The sequence below is a fragment of the Stegastes partitus genome, unplaced genomic scaffold (genome assembly GCF_000690725.1).
Source record: "Stegastes partitus isolate 25-593 unplaced genomic scaffold, Stegastes_partitus-1.0.2 Scaffold1861, whole genome shotgun sequence".
NCBI lineage: Eukaryota > Metazoa > Chordata > Actinopteri > Pomacentridae > Stegastes > Stegastes partitus.
This window is the reverse complement of record NW_007579592.1, coordinates 13,584-33,760: the sequence shown is the minus strand read 5'-3', so window position 1 is coordinate 33,760 and position 20,177 is coordinate 13,584. Positions and strand designations below refer to the sequence as shown.

The window sequence follows — 20,177 nt, the reverse complement described above, 5'->3', positions numbered from 1 at the left end:
AAAAAACACTGAAAAAGCTTCTTTACATTTACATTTGGCCAGTTTTTGACGTTTTAAATTGATTAGTGTGAGTTTTATTGTGTGTGTGACAAACTTGTTCCCATTTTTACAAAGGCACGTGGACTCAGGAATTAAAATCTTGAATCTCCATAAACGCAGACAAGAGGCATCAAGATATTGTCCAATGTCAAACTAACAATTTCAATTTAATAATTGGCTAGAGGTCACTGTAGGCCAGTGAGTGCGGTCATTTTCATCTTATTTCAAATCAATTCTACATGAACTGTAATCCATCATAACACGTTAAGACACAGAATTGGACAAAGTGCAGGTTTTAGCCAGAAACCAAAAGGATTTACATGTTCCATGTAAATGAACATGTCCAAACCTTTCGCTTCCATTGTATCTCAACGCACCTCAGTAGTCAGAGCTTTCTTTAGATACAGTGAAAGTCAGGTAATTCCCATGAGAGGCATTCTGAGCCATCCAGAGCTAATATTCTCTACTGGCTTTATCCAGCCGATCCAATGAGCCGCCTCCAGTGGTTTCCGTTCTCTGTTATATGTAAATGCACTCATGGGCAGGGAGATGTTTTCAGAGAGATTTTCTAGATCAGTTACTCACAAGAACACACATTACTGGACACGTGCGCCTTCCTAATACATAATTCATCTGCTGACATCTTATTACCTTCTGCACAACAGCACACGGATGAGTCGTAATATTTTCATGTCGCTGGAATCTCCAGTGGAAACTTGTTTGATTGTAATGTTATAATTAGCTGTGTTTTGAACTATCATGTATTCCTAATCTGTATGTCTCCACTGAACCTATGATCCTGTTTTGCTTTTTTCTACTGAGCACAATGCACGTCCTTGCAGATAACATGGCTGGTGAGAGCCAGTTCACATACTGGGAGACAGTGGAAACTCCTCTATTCTATCAGTTGCTTTAGATACACGCCTTTTGGACGACACACACACACACACGTTGTATTCGATCCAAGCAGTTTCTGTTTACATTTCAGTGAAGTTCCACGTGAACAGTGGTTAGCCTGTCCGCATCATTGGTAACTTGCCAATTAACCTCGGCTCTGTGCAGGGCAGGCCCAGCCCAAAAAGACAAATGTGAATCATTTCCGGAAATCGGGACTCTTTCTGATAGAGCCCTGTCACTCAGAGCCCAGCGCAGCATCACTTTAGCTGTGACCTAAATAAATTCTACATCTGTGAACTGAAGATTTCTCCGGTTTGTTCTTGGGCTTTCAACTACAGAATTAAGTTAACAGTAAGTTCGCTGATTGGCTTCGCACATGATAAATAACTGTACAGTAATGTGAATACATGTGCACACACAGAGGAATTTACATGATTTATTTGCCTAATATTATCTTTTTTCTTTTTCTTTTCTTTTTTTTTTAAAAAACATTTTTGCAGAAAAGCACCAGAAAATGTTTGTCAAGTACAGTGTTTTGTTTTGTTTTTTGTTTAAACTTTAACATTACAAACATAATTAATGTACAGCATATTAGCTCCCGGTCAGTGTGCTACAAATGGTAGCCAAAAGGAATGCTAGCTATTTCTAAAACATATAATATATACTGAGGCAATCTTTGCTTGAAAGAATTCATTTTAATTGGATCCACAGAGACACATGAGCTATAGTAATTTGGCTTTTATACAAAACATTTTGCTTTCTCTCAATGACATTGTTTGCTTGAGGCTCCGTCTGACAGCTGCAACGTTCTCAGTAGAAAGACAGGATCGAATCATTACAATCATGTTTCGTGAAACAGAAGTCGTTTCTCAAAATAATTAGTCATATTCTCATTTTTCACCGCCTGCACTGAAAGCAAAAACACAGAACAATATGCCCCTTCACCCACCTGTCTTTGTCTTTATAATATTCTCTTTTATCACTATTTACAATGCACTCTCGCACACTTCAGATACACTAAGCCTTCTCAATCCGTGATCAAAAAAGTCCGTTACGGGTGTCTTTGTGAATATTGTTGCTGGCTCCGGTTTATTTCTTCTTTCCTAAAGCACAACAGGGGTCCGCACATCAACATATACTTTGCATCATAAAATCTGAAAAAAAAAAATAAAAAATTAAACAAGTCGTTTCTCCGTTGTTAATGTGGTGTACTGCCCAACACAAAGTATTAGTCACACATCCTGTTAATCAAACCACTTTTCTCATCTGTGCATGCTGTATATTCGGTGCATAAATCTTCTTTCTGAATACTGTGTGACTGAAAAAATGTGCAACTACATGAACAATAACTACAACAGTGCGATGACAGAGATCTGGAGCAACTTTCACTCAAGTTAAACACTAAAAATCAAACTGCTTTTCATCCAATTAACTGCCACTGTGTTATGTATTGATCTTCACTCTGAGTCATGAAGGCAAATCAAGAACTTAAATTAAGTCTTGGATAAATCCAGGTGCTATGGATATAGTATGTATTTCTAATTACATATATACACTTAAATATTTTCACCCATAATTTTCCATTGTACATTCAGTCAGAAAATGTGCCTAAAAATTGCAGAAGGATGATGTCGATATAAAAAAAAGAAAGAAAGGAAAGGCAAATAAAAAAATCATGCTTCACCTAACTGATATAAAACCTGTGATATATTATTATCTTCTTGTTTGGCTTTGGTTATATAAAACCAGAATAATTTAAACATTATAGCGCAGTCTTTCTGAAAATGACAGCATCCGTCGTCCTTGAGGCTGCCCCACTGAGGCAGACATTAGGCTGTTTTCCACTGCAGGAACTTGCGGGTGGTTTTAGGGCGGCTTGAACCTTCATGCATGTTCCCAACCCAAGGACCACTCATGTACAAGTGGCGTTTTTTGGGGGGAGAGAAAAAGTGCCCACCTATCCATACTGCCAAAGCTCTAGTACAAGCGGTCCCCAACCACCGGGCCGCAGACCGGTGCTGGGCCGTGAGTCATTTGGTACTGGGCCGCACAGAAAGAATAAAAATGTTTCATTGGCTTATTTGTATTATTGTTAAAAAGTAATGGTATTTGTTTATGACACTTCTTGATAGTTAAACCGATATTTTTTTGTCATAACCGGTCCGTAGAAAATTGCTTAAAACTGGTCCGTGCTTCAAAAAAGGTTGAAGACCGCTGCTCTAGTACATCCCAGTGTCAAACATAGTGAGCTAGGATGTCCTGTACGCCTGACTGGAGTTTGCAGTATGCAAGCCATTATGCTTGTCTGTCCATTCTGACCCACAAACCTCTGCGTAATTATATCACATATGCCATCGACTTTCACGCAAGTATAAACAATCATAACAATAGTATAAGTCTCCATGAGCGCAGAGACAGATGGCGGCTCATTTTGCACAAGACTGCAATGGTTACAGTTAGAAGCACGATACTATGATTAAGCAGTAATTTAACTCAACGTACACTGCATGAAACAGCACGTACGCTATAAGGACAGCTGTAGTATGTACTCAAAGTAAAAAGACAAAGTATGTAACTGGAATGCAGTCCATCGAAAGTACTCCTGAGCCACTCTCAGAAATGGCTATGCAGATTCCCACACTGATTGGTTAAACTCAACAAGTGCCCCTTTTTTGCCTTTTCTGTGTCCTCATCGAGTCGCATTCTTCACCTCTCAAAGATCGGCATTAACAACTTTACCATATCGACCAACATAACAAACCTCCGCTGCTGCATTTTGTAGATGCTCACAGAATTGCAGTTGCATCTAGTAACTTCTACTTGTTGTCGTTTTTGCACACTTTAAGTTGACACGGCAGTCGAAGCTTTAGGATCCTACACTGCAACAGGAACTAAAAGGGGCCGATCTCTCCTGCCTCTAGTTCCTGCAGTGGAAAACTCCGTCAAGATTCTGTGGTCTCCAGCGAATCGCTCAGTTATTCTGTTTCTGCTGACCCCCGTGAAAAAGACATCAAGAGTCATACGTGCTGCAGTCCACATTCAGTTTCATGAAACCATAAATGAAAATACAAAACTTATTTTGACACAGAGACGTTCTTGTGTACCACAAAGAAGTGTCCACAGCTGCAAACTGTCACACAAACAGCCGGACGGATGGAAAGATGTGATGCACACACACATTAAACACCACTAGAGTGTCATTTCAGTTTATTTTATCATTCCTGACGCCTGAAGTCAGCAAGTTTTTGTTCCTCAATTTCCCAAAACCAGTAAATATTAGATTGCGCCTCTGCAGGATAAACAGCCTTTCCTGCGATGTTGGACAGCAGCGAACATCGTTATCCATGTAAGCCACTTCCTCATTCTCTTCCCACTCAGGCTGTCTTGTTGGTGCTTGATAAACACTGATCTGAAGCAACGATAAGCACAATCAGAGCTTTCTCAACGAGGGAATGTTGTCGTCACACATTAGTTTCCTCTCCTTCCAGAGGATATGATCGGTACTGCACCCTCTCTTCCAGGCACACATGCTCTGTCGTGGTGCTGGCGGTGCCTCGGTGTGCCTGGAAAGAGAACTGCAGGGTGTGTTTGCTCTTGGCGGGTTTGCTTTTTCCCGTCCCGTTGCTGTAGGAGACGACTAGCCGACGGTTCTCCTCGGGTGCGGCGGAGCAGGACGGGCCCCCGTCAGCTTTGCTGAGGCGAGGCGAGTCACCGCTGGGCTCGCTGCCGTTGTTGTAGTGCAGATCGGGCAGATTTGCGGTGGCGATGCTGCCGCTCTTGACGTGCGGCGTGTGGCTGTGGGTGTGGCGGTACTCCTCGTCGATGTCCTTACCCAGTTTCCACCGCTTCCACTTTTTCAGCATCTCAGACTGCACCTGAGAGATGATGAGATGGCAGTTGGAGAGTGATGAAGATTAGACAAGACACAGAGCACTTCGTTAGACGGATGTCTCCTGCCAAACACTGCACTTAAAAGTTCAGATATAAGAAGATGGATGCTGTTGCGTCCGCCCTTCTTTGCAGACAAAAGAATGAAGTGGAGCTCGAGTAAAGATGGAGCTTTTAGAGTTACGAAAGGACAGATAAAGGCTGGCAGCAGGAACACTGATGATGAAAAATGCAGCCTGTCTACAAAGCAAAAGGAAGGAAGTGCAGCAATGTCGGAGATCAAGTTCAGAAGGCAGTCGACATGAAAGCAAATCTGTCTCACCTCTTTATTGACGAAGCAGTACAAGATGGCAACCAGCAGGCCCTGAAATGTAAAGTGGACATTTAACTTTCACAAGGGAAAAGCTTAATCTTTTCTACCAACAAATACCCAGGTATCACTTAGCCTTTGTGTCATCCAATTCTATTCCTGTACAAAAAATGTAAATAGGGAAAAAGGCATTCTAATGCTTTTGACAAATAATCCACTGGAGGACTTAAATGCCAACATCAGGGATACAAATTATAACTGCTGTGAATATAATTTGGATGTAACGACTGACGAGACCAGGTTGAAATGAGTCAATGACAAGATCAATGACTTGTGTGCCACCGTAAGGTAGTCTGTAGAACACAGTGGTTTTCCTGCACCTCAGTATCATTAAGCTATTGGGGGGGGGGTAGTTAGTATTTCTTTAACCCTGGAGTGTTATTAGAGATTTTTCTTTTCTTTTTTGACCATTTAAAAAGTTTCAGATTTAGCCTGTAAATCAAAGTCCCATATACAATTCCTCGCCCAGCTAGGGTAAAAAAAAAAAAAAACTAATATAAAAATGTTTTGTCATGCGGCTAATGAACCGATTCAGTATATGTGTTCTTTGTATTTACACGGATAGCACGTGTAAAAAAAAAAACCCACGGAAGTAGTTTCTTTGTAATTTCATATTTACATAATCTGACTCTCGTCATAGTGAAAAAAAACCTGAATGGCCTATTAGCTTATAAATTTCCCATCGCCCTGGCACAGTCTGGTCTCTCCATAGTTCAAGTTCATATTTTTAACATACTCGAAGCAAATTCTGGACCAGAAAAAAATGAACGAAAGGGGGAGTTTCGCAAACAAGTCAGAGGTCATGGAGGCTCTCCTAGGAATTAATGGACTTCAGGTTACTACAATTCTACAGTTTCATTTTGCAGATGCTTTTATCCAAACTGACATACATCTGAGAGTTAATACAACACGAGCAAGGATCTAGTCAGGAGAAAACAACCTGGATAAGTCCCATTGAACAAGTTAAAGTGTGATAGGACATTGATGCCAATAGCAGGCTGTATGTGAGGTAATAGGATTTTGTTTTATTTTTTTTTTCAGTCTGTCAAGTGCAAAGGTGTTCAGTGAAGAGCTGGGCCTTTATCCTTTTCTTAAAGACTGAGAAGGAATCAGCAGATTGAACAGAGTTTGGTAACTCGTTCCACCACCAGGAAACCACAGAGGAGAAGAGTCTAGCTATCGACCTCGGGCCCTGTTGTGGTGGTTGTATCAGGCGGCTTTTGTTTGGCTGGAGGGAGTGTAGACCTGAATGAGAGAGTTCAAGTCGGAGGGAGCTGTTCTCATTGTAGTTTTGTGGGAAAGTCTCAGAGTTGTGAATCTGATGTGGGCAGCAACTGGAAGCCAGTGAAGCGATCTGAACAGCGGGGTGACATGTGCTGCTTTTGGCTGGTTGAAAACCAGACTTGCTGCTGAGTTCTGGATCATCTGGAGAGGTTTGACCGTGGATGCGGGGAGGCATGCCAGTCAGGAGTTGCAGTATGCAATGCGTGATGTTATGACAGCCTGTACCAGGACTTGTGCTGCATGTTCATGTTAGGTTGTATACATGCTCAGAGTTATGTGGAAACCAGGCATTATAGCTTTGGCGAGTCAGACTACCCGCAGTAGACATACAAAACCAAATAAGCAACAGAGGAAGACTTGCAAGCCAGTGGTTTGTGATGAGAGTCCACACTGGACAACTGAGATGTCTCACCAAAACTCTTTCTTATTGTCCTACACTGTTGGTTTTTCAGTGCAAGTTTCAGGTTACAGTTCATGCTCATTTTTGTAAAAGAAGACCTGACCAGTTTCCAGAGCTGCAGACTCTACTGGCTCACCACCGTTGTTCAGTGTGTGGCTGAATATATTTACACAGTTGAGGTTTATGCTCTGTCCTGAGTGTCAAACACTAAAATAAATCTGTATGAGTTGGTGGCACAGCAAGTTGTCAGGTTTATACAACGTTTGATTTACTTCAGAATACAACACTGTCCATCACAATAAAGTAATCATCTATTCATTTGGTGTATAATAGTTCTGGAGTTGTGGCTACACGCACTTGGTCGCACCTAGTAGGATAAATTTATTGTTAGTTTTGGTCTCCTGAAGTCCTGTTTACAGACAAATACAATTAGTCTATTATTTGTATTAGTCCATTTGTGAATGGGGTTTACTTCAGGCTGGCATTTTAGTTCCTTATTAGCTGAGTTCATATAAAAATACTTACCATAGATTCACCAAAAGATAATGTTATGTGCTTTATAAATGCTATAAATTAAAATAAATGTGTGCAACCACTTGTTTTATTAGATCTCTGGAGAGAAAACTGACCGTGACAATGAAAACCATGAACAACTGGCTCAGTTATCAACTTGCATGCCTCAGAAAATAGAAAAACCACATTGAGAGGAAATGCAGAAAAACGTGTACTTTTTAAAATATTTGTGGACAAAATGTATATATATATGAGAGTTTCATGCAGAGTTGAGCTTGAACCTGGAAGGAGTTGAACAGCAGATCGCAGAAGAGGCGAATGAGGCGCAACATGGAGCCTTTAGGGACGGACTCATCGATGACGAAGGTGAAGAGGATGGCGTGAATCCCAAGCAGGGGGATGAGAGTCAGAGTGGACTTTGCTAGTCTGGAACGGAGGAAGAAAAAGGGGAAGCAGGGAAGAGTTGTAAAGATTAAAAGACACCAGAAAGGTTCAACCAAAACTTGCTATATCCAGTTACGAGGAAAACACAAGTCTGCAGAGTTTTTGATCCAACACATACTGACCAATCAAGACTTATAATGTGCTTTTAAATTATGTTACAAACACATAGCAGGTGAAAAATATATTATTAAATGTAATGTAGGGTGGAAAATGGTCATTTCTAACATTTTTAAAGTGCAGTTTCTTTTAAAAATAAGAATCCAAAAAGAATTATCTCTGCAGAATCGGGCTTTGATTTTTCAGTGTTTCTGTTTTGGTTTCCTTGTCATTTTAATCAGTGTCATTTTCAGCAAAAAACAACAACAACAACAACAAAAAACACCTCAAACCCACAATGCAAACTCTGCACAAATACTCCCTTACATCTTCCATTTGTTTGCCTTTCTCACCTGAACTTATAATCAGTGTATCTCATCTGGTGAGCTCTAAGTTTAGACATCAGGATTTTGATAATTCGGATGAAAATGAAGAAGTTGATCTGAAATAAAGAAGAAAAAGGGAGTTACTTGGAAGCAAAACATGTGAAACATTTGTCTATCGTGTTAAAAAAAATTCCCTTAAACGTCCAAAACTGCACTGTTTTGTAACTCTCCAGTCTTGGTCTGTGGTCTCTGGGAGTTGAAGTGGGGCCACACATGCACAGTTGTGTTTCCATCACTACAGAGGACATTACTTCCATGCTTTTCCCATAAACTTATCACAACCCCTTACACCAACTACAACAGCAGCAACCCTTAACCTAACCTTAAACCAAGCCGTCATTATAAATTTTAACAATTCATGGTATGGGGATTTGCTGTGTTTCCCCAAAAGGGATGTGGGTTCCCTCAAAGTGACAGTTAAAGAGATTTATGTCCCCACAACATGAGTAACACAACACAGAGCACACACTCAAACTGTGATCTAGTGCAGGACCCTCTCCGATGACAGAGGACATCCATTATTGCAGCACTCAGGTTATTGGAGCTCCAAGTTTGGTAAAGCGTGTATTGAAAGATGTGTTTGGGTAAATGTGTGTGTTTGAGGTTGCTTTTGGTGTGAATGTGTGTGTGTGTGGTACGTGTGAGAACAACAGTTGCAGAGCTGCAGGATTCTGTTGTTGACTTGTGACTTTTTTTTTTTTTTCATCTGTTACACAACTGCTCTGCGATTTCAGCGATTACAATACAACGCAGTGTTTTCACATAACACAGCACTGTATGACTGTATTACAACATCCAGGAAATAAGCGGATATTACTGAATGTTGCACAGTGTGTGTGTGTGTGTGTGTGTGTGTGTGTGTGTGTACACGTAGACTTCTGCATGAGGTCACAAAGGTGACGACTGTTAATAAGCAATTGTGCTCATAAGTGTGTCCATCCATAATGTTGTTTGTCTCTATGGGAACAAGAGGCAGGAAACACACAAGAGGAATTGTCGTGTGTGTGTGTGTGTGTGTTGTTCAGTGGGTGGGAGTTTACATTTATGTGCAAGAAAAACCAATCAGACTTGTCAAAAACTGTCTTAAAGAATATGACAAACATGGAGTCTACACTTGAAATTTACTCAAGTCGAATAAAATATATTAAAACTAAACTAACACAAGCTAACAATAGAGTGTGGAAGTGAACAACATCAGCAATGAGAGTAGTGAATGGATGTGTAATGTGCGTGCCGTGGATGTGTTAAACACAAAAGGCAGGTGCCGGGTAAATGGAAGAGGCAGAGTGAACACACAGCTTTTATAGCCTGGAAGGCCGAGGTGACCTGCATTAACTGATGACCCTCATGTGCTAGAAAATTGTGTGCATTGTGCACAAAAATTAAAAGAAAATAAATCACACTATTTTTTTTTATTTATTTATTCTTAATATTAAATAGAAAATACAAGAAAATATCTGTAAAATAATATCTTTATAATCTGATTTAAATACAGTAAAACAGTATAACTTCACCATCACACATTAAAAGAATTATTGTTTTTTTTTTTTGTTTTTTTTTACATGGACATTATTTACAGATTTTTGTTGCTGTTGTTTTTGTTTTGTTTTTTTTTTATGGTCAAGATGCGAATATATTATTCTTCCTGAGATTTTGCTAGATATTATCTGTAATTTAACAAAACAACCTGTAAAATAACAGTTAAAAACAATTGACTTTCTTCAATCTCTAACATGCATCCATTTTTTTTTTTTAGTAAATATCTGCAAAATAATCATGTTTTTTTATTTTTATTTGCTGATTTCAATACAGTAGCAATTTATGTGATTTTACAGTCAAATCTAAAAGGTGTAATTAATATTAGTAAAAATACAGATTTTTAAAGTGAACATTATCTACAGTTTTGGCCTGTTTTTTTTTTTTTTACATTTAACATGTAAATGAATACATAATTTTCTGTGACATTACTAGTTATCTTCCTGTAATTCACTAAAACAGAAAAAAAAGTATAACAATAGTAAATTGTTAAAAAAATAAAATATTAAATTCAGTTAAAAACTTCTCGGGAGGGGCATCACACACTATAGGAAAAGATTCTTTCAGTTGAAGCTTGGAATTTAAAAAAAAAATTAGTTTTCAGTTTCCGTTGCCTTGCAGCTAGAAGGTCGCCAGTTCTCGTCCCGGTGAGGACACCCAGAATCTTTCTGCGTGGAGTTTGCATGTTCTCCCCGTGCAGCGTGGGTTCTCTCCGAGTTCCTTCCTCCCACACAGTCCAAAAACATGTTGAGGTTAATTGGTGATTCTAAATTGTCCGTAGGTGTGAATGTGAGTGTGCTTGGTTGTCTGTCTCTAAGTGTAGCCCTGCGATAGACTGGTGACCTGTCCAGGGTGTCCCCTGCCTTCACCCTAAGTCAGCTGGGATAGACTCCAGCCCCCCATGACCCTAGTGAGGATTAAGCGGTGCATAGATAATGGATGGATTTCAGTTTCTTGAGGTCAAAATTTGATTCATACCACAATGAGCTTTATCTATACAAGTGTTTTTATTTTCCTGAACACCAACAAGCAGTTGCAGAACAAATCTCAGCGATTTCAGATTTTTTTCTTGTCATTGCAGTTTTCTTGTGATGTTGAGTTACTGACTCAAGTTAGAAAGACAGAGGCTGCTCTCATACACACCTGCCTGCTCTCTCCATCATGTCCTCACAGACCCTCAGCCAGTCAGCAACCGCTCATCACAGAGCTGCTTTTTGACAGACTTATCATAATTGATTAATAACAGAATTTTAGGACTGAACAGCAGGTTTGTAGCTACACTTATCACCAGGTGTAGAGCTGTGTAACCTCCAAACAAAATTTAATTTGTGTGGTAAAAACGGGCTTGTTTCAATAACACTTGAGTGATGATTGCATTGGGTAAAGAGACACTTTGTGGAATTTCAAACTGAACATCCAGGGCTAAATGAAGGAACTAACTTAAGAATACATAATAATATACAAGTTTTATTTCTGTATATATGTTTACCAAGGTCAAACCTTAGACACTGGGACTTATGAGGGGCCATAGGTTGTGCATTTTAATCTTAGCAGTACTAGAAAGCTTGGCTGACGTCACAGGTATAACTCGAGCTGCACTTGACTACACAGCGTTCTGTCAGTCTGTGGGAGGTGAGTTCATAATACTACTAATGTGCTAATTTAGGAAATTGTAAAAAAAAAATTAAAAAAAAAGATAGATAACACCAAGAGATTTTTATTCTAGGTAGATTCTATGTTTTCCACAAGTCCCACTGTCTGATCTAAACACTTTCAAAAACAGGATGGATGCACCCAAACACAAGCATTTGGTACCTTTTCACCCTCCAAATCTGATGCAGTTTCTCAGCCTTTTAGCTCCTGTCACACTTTTAATCACTGCAGGCTCCTTTTTTCATTGCAATATAAAATCCCGAATGTCTATGGAAACTAAAATGATAGAAACCATCAATCAGCATGTCTCCCAAGAGTCTGCAGGTGTTATCAGTAATGGGAGGAAAACGATGGGTCTACGTTCTATAGATATTTTATTGCTTGTATGTTTAATGTGTTTCCATACTTGTCTCTTATCTTATCTGCTCTGTCTAAACAGAGCCTGCAGCTCAGCCTGGTTCAATGAAAAATAAAATTATGACTGTTGGTCACAGCTAAGCCAGTGATTTTGTTGTTGTGTTTTTTTGTTTGTTTGTTTGTTTTCACAGAATCAGAATTTGATTATCAAAAATGGTTAATTTTGGGCAAATTTCAAATGAGACATGTAAAATACAGTGATTTTGATGAAATATGACAATTTTAAGCTCAGATTTGATTACTTTTCCAGGAGAAAATGAGCTGTAAGTAGTTCGAGTACCATCAGGAAGCTAAAAATCCTGTCATTTTTTTCTGTTTTGAGGATTTTATTTTAGACACAACATGCCTTTCAAACCACTCACGGCAACATTTGCCGGTTTGCGAATGTTGGACTCAAATGTCTTTTGTCCTATTGTTTAAATGTAAACTCCCTCCATCCATTATCTATACACCACTTAATCCTCACTAGGGTCATGGGGGGCTGGAGTCTATCCCAGCTGATTTAGGGTGAAGGCAGGGGACACCCTGGACAGGTCACCAGTCTATCACAGGGCTACACTTAGAGACAGACAACCAAGCACACTCACATTCACACCTATGGACAATTTAGAATCACCAATTAACTTCAACATGTTTTTGGACTGTGTGGGAGGAAGCCGGAGAACCTGGAGAGAACCCACGCTGCACGGAGAGAACATGCAAACTCCACGCAGAAAGATCCTGGGTGTCCTCACCGGGACGCAAACCGGCGACCTTCTTGCTCCGAGGTGATGGTGCTAACCACTGAGACACCTTGCAGCCCCCAAATGTAAACTGCCCAAGCTAAAAATAATAATAATAACATTTTTTAAAAAACAGGTGCAAAAGAGAAACAGACAGATGCAAACAGTCTTACCAGATAAGCAAACAGTATAGGAGAACGGATGATCCACCAGTATCCCATGTTGATGTTCCTCTCCCAGCACCTGGACACACAAATAGAAGTTACACTCTAACATGCTGATGCTGTCACTGGGATTCTGCACAAAGAGGCAAAGCATACTAACACGCTGCAGTATAATTAAAGAAGTCAAAAGGAAAACCTCTGGTCATCTGTCTGCTTACAGGTCACAGATTAAGACTGTAACATTTAAAGTGTCTTTCATTTCATGTGAGAACTTTGTGAAGTTGTTTAAACTTACTCTTCGTTCTCATACAGATATTTCACTGTGATCCATGGTGACACGAATATGAGCGGTGCACCTGAGAATGAAAGAGGTCACAGATTATCAATGTGTTTCTTGTACAAAACTGACTGCAAAACTCCATCATTAGTACACATACATTACTTTAATACATCAATATTCCTGACACAGCATTAAACACTTTTCTTATTACCAGAAGGGTGAAAACCTGCTTATCTCAAGTCAAATATTTCTGTTCTCATTTTACCCATTAAAGACTTGAAAGGTCTCTAAATCTGAAAATGTTAGGCCCATATTTGCCTTTGTCTGAGCTTGAATAAAGTAAAGTCTTATCTGCTCATGGTCTTGTCTTTGAACATTATCAGCCCCGTCAGGCTACAGGGACTCACTAACATCAGTTGGGCGATCCACTTGTTAATGTGACACGGCCATGAGCAGTTCTTTCACTCGTTGAGGATTTTCGTAATCGTGAAAAACAATCTTGAGATAATTCTACAATTACTTTGTTATCTCAGAATAGCAGACTGAAAACTTGATAAATCTGCACTTATTGAAAGATGAAAAACGGTTGTGATCTGTAGACAACACATGTGACCAAACTAACCACAGCTGTTAATGAGTCTTACTTATTATCACTATAATTAGAGATATTTTTGAGGTTTATATAATATATAACAAATACTACATGTTTACAGTCATTTCAAGCAAAGCCTTTTCTTTCAGTGCCTTATAGTTATGAATTAGATACCTTACAGTTTTTACTCTCTGCAAGCCTCAGGGAGTACAAGGGTACATGCAGACAAAAAATAAAATGTATGAAGCCTTTTGTGTTTCCAGAGACATAATTTCCACATATTCTATCACATATGTTTTTCTTGCAGCATGCATCACAAATAGCCCTTTAAAAGTAGGAAAATGTTCTCAAGAATCAAAAAATTTAAAAGCTTTTTCAAATTTTGTCAATCTGCTGCACAGAACAAACTGAACTGGCACCAAATTTCTTACCGTTTTCAGGGAATTACGATGACCAATCGCTCAGCATGCTGTGTGCTAAACATTTGGCAACTTTTGTAGATGATTTACTAATACATTTTTTCCTAAAAGTGCCTATTTAATATCTTCTTTTCTGCCTCTCATTGTTTCTCTAAACATAATCCTGCTTATCTCCTCATCATAGACTACATGTAAAAGATGAATAGAGCATCCAGATTGGAAAAGAGAAGTGACTTAAATCAGCATTTTCTCTAACGGCCAGCAGGGGGCAGCTCCTCTGATTGAAGTCTGACTGTATAGAAGTCTATGAGAAAATGACCTTATTTCTCACTTGATTTATTAATTTGGGGAACATTTTATTAATGAGTTTATGGTCTAAACTGCTAGTTTAAAGTCTTCTTCTACAAAGCATGATATTCATTTAGTAAATTATGCCGTAATTTACAGTAAAATAGACGATAAAGAAGGGTATACTTGTGGGGGTGCGAGGCTACCTTTTGATTACAAGTCGCTACCTTGTGGCCACGCATAGTGTTTTTAGGTTTTTAGTCTCATAAGACCAAGATGGAGAAGGCTAAATTTCAAAACCCAGGTTTCAAAACAGTTCTCTACAAACCAATAGGTGATGTTAGGGACACTACATTCATCATTTGTATCGAAGTCTAAGCTCCTCACTGTTGTTGTCATTCCATACCTGGCCACTAGATGCCTTCAGAGAATATGAATCACCTGATTCACCCTGAGAACAGTCATCTGTGTGTGTTTGTTCAGGAGTCTACAGGAGTTACATTCTGGTAAATGTTTCTACTCCTGACTGACTTCTTGTTGTTGATGTCTACTGTGTGACTACTTGAAGACTACTTGAAGGTCAAAGTACAGTGTTTTCTATTTTCAACACATTGACCAATGTTTGTCTGTCAGGACAGTGGATAGAGAAATCAGATTGCACAGAAGCCTATGCACCACTTCTCATTTTATTTCTCATATCAGTCAACATTTTACTAACGAATTTATAGTATCAATTGCTAGTTTGAAGTCTTCTTCTACACAGCATGATGTTAATTTTGTAATTTATGGTCCCGTTTACTGTAAAATAGACAATAAAGCAGAGTATTCTTTTAATGAGGAGCTACCTTGTGATTGACAAGTCGCTATATCGTGGCCACCTGTAGTGTTTTAGAGTTCTTAGTTTCAAAAGACCAAGATGGAGAAGGCTGAAGTCCAATGTCTATGCTTCAAAACAGTACTTACAAACCAATGGACGATGTTGGGGTTGCTACATTCATCTTTTATGTAGAGCTTGTCAGTTCAAATTTTGTCATTCCATACCTGCCCATTAGATGCCTTCAGAGGATATAAATCACCTGATTCACCCTGAGAACAGTCATCTGTGCGTATTTGCTCATAAGTCTATTTACATTCCTGTTAACCGTTTCTGTTCCTGACTGACTTCTTGTCGTTGATGTCTACTGTGTGACGGAGGCTGTTAACAACACCTGAAGACTACCTGAAGGTCCAAGTACACTGTCTACTATTCTCAACACACCAATGTTTGTTTGTCAGGAAACAGCAAAAGTACAACTCAGTATGTTTCTCCAGTAACCACACTGGGATTACTATGTGACTGTGAGTCTCTGTGGATAGTTTCAGTTCTTACCCCAGCCAATGGCGAGGTAAATGTAGAAGTACTTCTTCTCGCTGAACACGGTGATGACCAGGAGGCTGTGCAGGTAGATGCCTTCCACCAGCAGCCAATAGTTGTTGGCCATTACGCTGTACTGCATCATCACCATGGCACCGCGACACCACGTCACAGCCTGACACATGACACAAGACAAAGGTGGTGCACGAGGTCACAAACAACAAACCAAAGTGTCTTGGACTCTCATAGTACACATGTTGTAAATATCAACCTGAGCAGAGTGCAGCAATGCACTCTGTAATGCAGATGAAATAGTTGGTTCTGGCATCCATAAACACTTCCTGCTCACATTTATAGTGCATTTTTAATTTCTCATTGCTTATTCTTAATGTGGATTAATGCAGATTCAATGCCATTTGTTTCATTTTAAATGAAATAGTCCTCCAGTGGAGCTTAGCAAGAGAGGAGCAAGAAGACCTGATTCATCCTGGTGACATTACATTTATCTGTATGAACTCTTGATACAATAACAGAATGTCAATTTTGAATACAACTATTCTCATTCATGAGATTTACTTTCGGGAATGACACCAAAAGCAGCATCTTCACTTATGTGGAGAGAAGAGAGGGCACACTAAACACTAGTAGGTAGAAAAGTTCCTTTTTTTGACCACAGGTATGGTGTGTCTAGACACAGCTAATCAATACCTTATCAGTACTGTATTAAGCTAGAAATCCTGTGTGAGCAGTGTAGAATTTTTACAGGGAACTGAGTGTTTGTCCAGAATATTGCAGTGGGAGTTATGCTGTTGAATATCATAAATGAGAAGAAGTGTGGAGTGATTTCTGTATTTGTGTTTCACATTTCAGAAGCTGAAGTTTGTGTCTCCTCTTATAGTCATTTCTGCATTTTTATTATCGAATAAGTGATCATATCCCTTCAAATGCATTACTGTCATCCGAAGAAAGCTAAACATAACCACTGACTTTAACGTGCTTTGTGTTCTGACCGGTATGCTGACCCAGGCTTGTGTCTGGGCGTCACTGCTGCTCCTGGGATCCAGAGTGAGGGTCAGCAGGGCGTCTTTAACCAGGATGGACACAGCTCTCAGGATGAAGGAGGCAAACAGGTTCATGTGGATGTTGTTCCTCATGCAGTGGAGTTTCCTAATGCAGAGATGGCAGCGAGGGATGTGTTTTTACTTATATATGTCATATTCACAATCAATCCGCACGCAGCAACAAAAGATTTTTTTTCTACCTTTCTTTGATTCCTTGCATTATTTAGTTTTCCTTTCTACTCATGGGCTTGGCTTTTTTTTCTCTAATTCATTCTTGTCTATTTGACTTCATCCATCTCTCTTTCCTTCATTTTTAGTTCGTGTTCTCTCTTTATGCTTTCTTCTTACCTCATTTTCTGCTTTCTTCGATTCCTTTTTCAGTATTTTTGCACCTTTTCTATCATTTTAAACTTTTACTTCCCCCCTTTTATTTTATTATTTTGTCATCTCACCTCCTCCCTCTTTCTGCCATGCTGTCTTTATTTCTACATTCCTTCCCCTATTTTTTTTTCTTAATTATTCTTCTCCCTTCATTTATTCATTGAGCTTTACCCTGCTTGAGGTTTCCCTTTTTTTGCTCCTTCGTCACACTGCTTTATTTTTCCTTCTTCCTTCTTTATGTCTGTTAATCGTTACCTTTCTCACCTCTTTTCTTGCTCCCCCTCCTCTAGCTTCCTTTCTCCGTAGCTTTATTGATTATTGAATTCTTTCCTTTTTGCTTTTCATTCTTCGACCTCTTTTTCCTCCCCCTCCTCCCACCATCTTCCCAACCCCTTGTTCCATGTTCTACCTGAAGGTGATGAGGATTCCCAGAGCCAGTAGCAGAGCTCCCAGTGAGAGAGAGTAGCCCACCGTATACATGATCCGCAGCTGACTGAGGACGCGGCCGTACTGCTGCTGCAGAGCCAACACACAGACAGACAGAGTGCTTTACTTCCTGGCAACACAAACACGAGCAGACACTGTGGATTATATTTGGCGCAGATGACATTAAAAAAAAAAACATCCTAAAGTGTAAAAATGGATTTTCACATGCAGAGTTATTTCCGAATGCGTCAAGTTAAAGTTTTGAGTCGCAGTGTTACCCAACCATCTGTCGCTCCGAGCAGCTTCGAACGTGGCGAGAGTCGGTTGACAAGAGCAGGCAGTCACGCACACTCAGTTTCATACACAGATAATCGCACACAAACCCACTGTACTGAATGCACACACACCTCACCAGGGTCGTCCTCACATTCGCTGGTGTTCTTTTTGGCCCATTTACCGTCTTCGGTGCAGACTCTGTAGACCAGACCCTGCTGAACTGTTCACACAGAGATATGTGAGGTTTCATACGACTGTAGCAGGTGCAAAAAAAAAAAAAAAAAGCCTATACATGCACTTAAATACCTTTAAAATCAATCTTTGAACTGCATTACATGCTTCAACAATAATCTTTAGGTGCTTCTTTGGAGGTTTTAATCTTTGTTTGCTTTTTGAACACAAGTCCAGCACAACTTCACAGCTTCCACATGTTCACAGAAGAAAGTCGCTCAACACGCAACAATATGTTTTGGGGGCAAAAGTTAGACAGACAATCAGGTGGAAACTCATAATTGTTCCGCTCTTTTCACACACTGGAAAAGGATAAGACCCCTGCCACAAGTCAGCAGGAGACAACAGAGACAAGCTTCACACCTATTCACAGCCTTTAAACCACCAGAAGGAAACCTGTACATGAGAAATCAAGATTTTTGCACAGCTACAGATCAACTAACCTGCATACCAAAGGTGAACACCTCAGAAAGTGCCACAGGACACAGTGTGAAGTCTTCACACCACTGTCAGGTTGTTAACAGTGTGACGGTTGACTAATACTTGGCCTTCACACCCTATTGATGAATGCTTCAGTGCACTCTATTCAACACATCATTCCTGCAACATTCTGCGTGTTTCTTTCATTCCACCGAACGGCGAGGACACATGATGATTTGCGCTGCCATTGCAAAGCGCTTTCCATTCAGCAGCTCTACTCATATCGTGTCATTAGATGAGCGTCCTTGGGATATTCAGGTGTACTAATGTCAGTACTTCAGCTGTGTGAACAAGGAACACGAGGCCCACACAACAATCTACACTTTTGCGTGCTTGAGAAAAAAGCTCGACTTGAAAAATATTTTTTGTCATTAGCTCTTGGAGTTTGAAATGTGGGCATCATCTCACATACAGGCTGTAGTGCCACAAGGTAATTCAGGTAATACAGGGACTCTAGTACGATGTCAAAAGAATCTGCTGTACCACAAATCTGCCAAGTGTCCAAAACATTGATGAAATACAATTTTTCATCGCTAATTAAATTGGTTACTTCACCTTTTTATGAATAGGTATTCATCGAAAAGAAAACTCAAACAATAAGCAACTCACTTATATAAAGCAACAAATATACTGTAAACCTAGGAGCTTCACTAAAAAGCAAATGGATCTCTTTTAGGTGACAGAAGTAAGGTATGAGAAGTCCAGTTGGTTTTTATTGAGGCTCATAGGATTACCAAGACGTGGATGACTGAGAATCTGTACAGACTTATTGACTGTAATAAAAAAAGGAAATCTCTTCTCTGCTTTAAACTCTGACACCCAGGTGCTCTGATGACAATAAACCACAATGAATTGCTGTTTTAATCACTGCAACAATGCAACAACAGTGACACAACGGGCCCAAAATGCGTGACATCGATGTGGTTGAAAACACCTCTGTCATTCTTTAGCTGCAACAAGCTTTAAGCATGACAGTGACGTTATCATTAACAAGTTCTAATTGTAGATTTGATGGTTAATATACCAACCCTACGCAGCCACGTAGGTATAAACCTGATCATCTACCAAGTTTGAGAATCTTTCAGACAAACATCAGACAAAGTAATTCATGTGTAAAATGTAGTCCTGGGAACATATGAGCAGCATTTGTCTATTTTAAAAAAAAAATCTTTTTGGAGCAATTATGGCTAATCATGCTACAACTAATTGCCTTTAAATTTATATGACCCCAACCCAAGACACCGTGACCCTCACTTTAGGAACCACTGACCAAAATAAAGAAGAAAAAAAACCCACATGAAGAAATGCAGAGTTTGATTTTTTAAACACTCTTTAAATTAAATTTTGTCATCTGATGCCGTGTTTATATAAAATGGTGATTAGTGTAGCTTTTAAAGTTTTGCAGTGGTAATTTTGTCTAACTCTGCTGTAAAAAAAATGGTTGACAACTTATATTGTCAATACTAACAATGCTAAAATTAAACATATAGCAATATTATAACAAGAGAGCTATGACAAGATGTTTTACTATTTTTTGTAGTTGATATTAACAATGCTTTTTCTCAGTGAGCTGCAGCATC

At 39.4% G+C, this 20,177-nt stretch overlaps 1 protein-coding gene across 1 annotated transcript in view; it reads right to left on the bottom strand.

The window, feature by feature from the left end:
- Positions 1-1,611: 1,611 nt before the first annotated feature.
- gcgrb (glucagon receptor b) overlaps positions 1,612-20,177 on the bottom strand; it is a 20,386-nt gene continuing 1,820 nt past the window's right edge. The window contains exons 4-13 of the mRNA XM_008302714.1: positions 18,018-18,106; positions 17,594-17,700; positions 16,753-16,909; positions 15,758-15,917; positions 13,105-13,165; positions 12,819-12,888; positions 8,285-8,373; positions 7,673-7,817; positions 5,147-5,188; positions 1,612-4,811 (exon numbers count right to left, since the gene is read on the bottom strand). Of these exons, the coding sequence (XP_008300936.1) occupies positions 4,398-4,811; positions 5,147-5,188; positions 7,673-7,817; positions 8,285-8,373; positions 12,819-12,888; positions 13,105-13,165; positions 15,758-15,917; positions 16,753-16,909; positions 17,594-17,700; positions 18,018-18,106 (1,334 nt within the window). The 3' untranslated portion in view covers positions 1,612-4,397. The remainder of the gene's footprint in view (positions 4,812-5,146; positions 5,189-7,672; positions 7,818-8,284; positions 8,374-12,818; positions 12,889-13,104; positions 13,166-15,757; positions 15,918-16,752; positions 16,910-17,593; positions 17,701-18,017; positions 18,107-20,177) is intronic.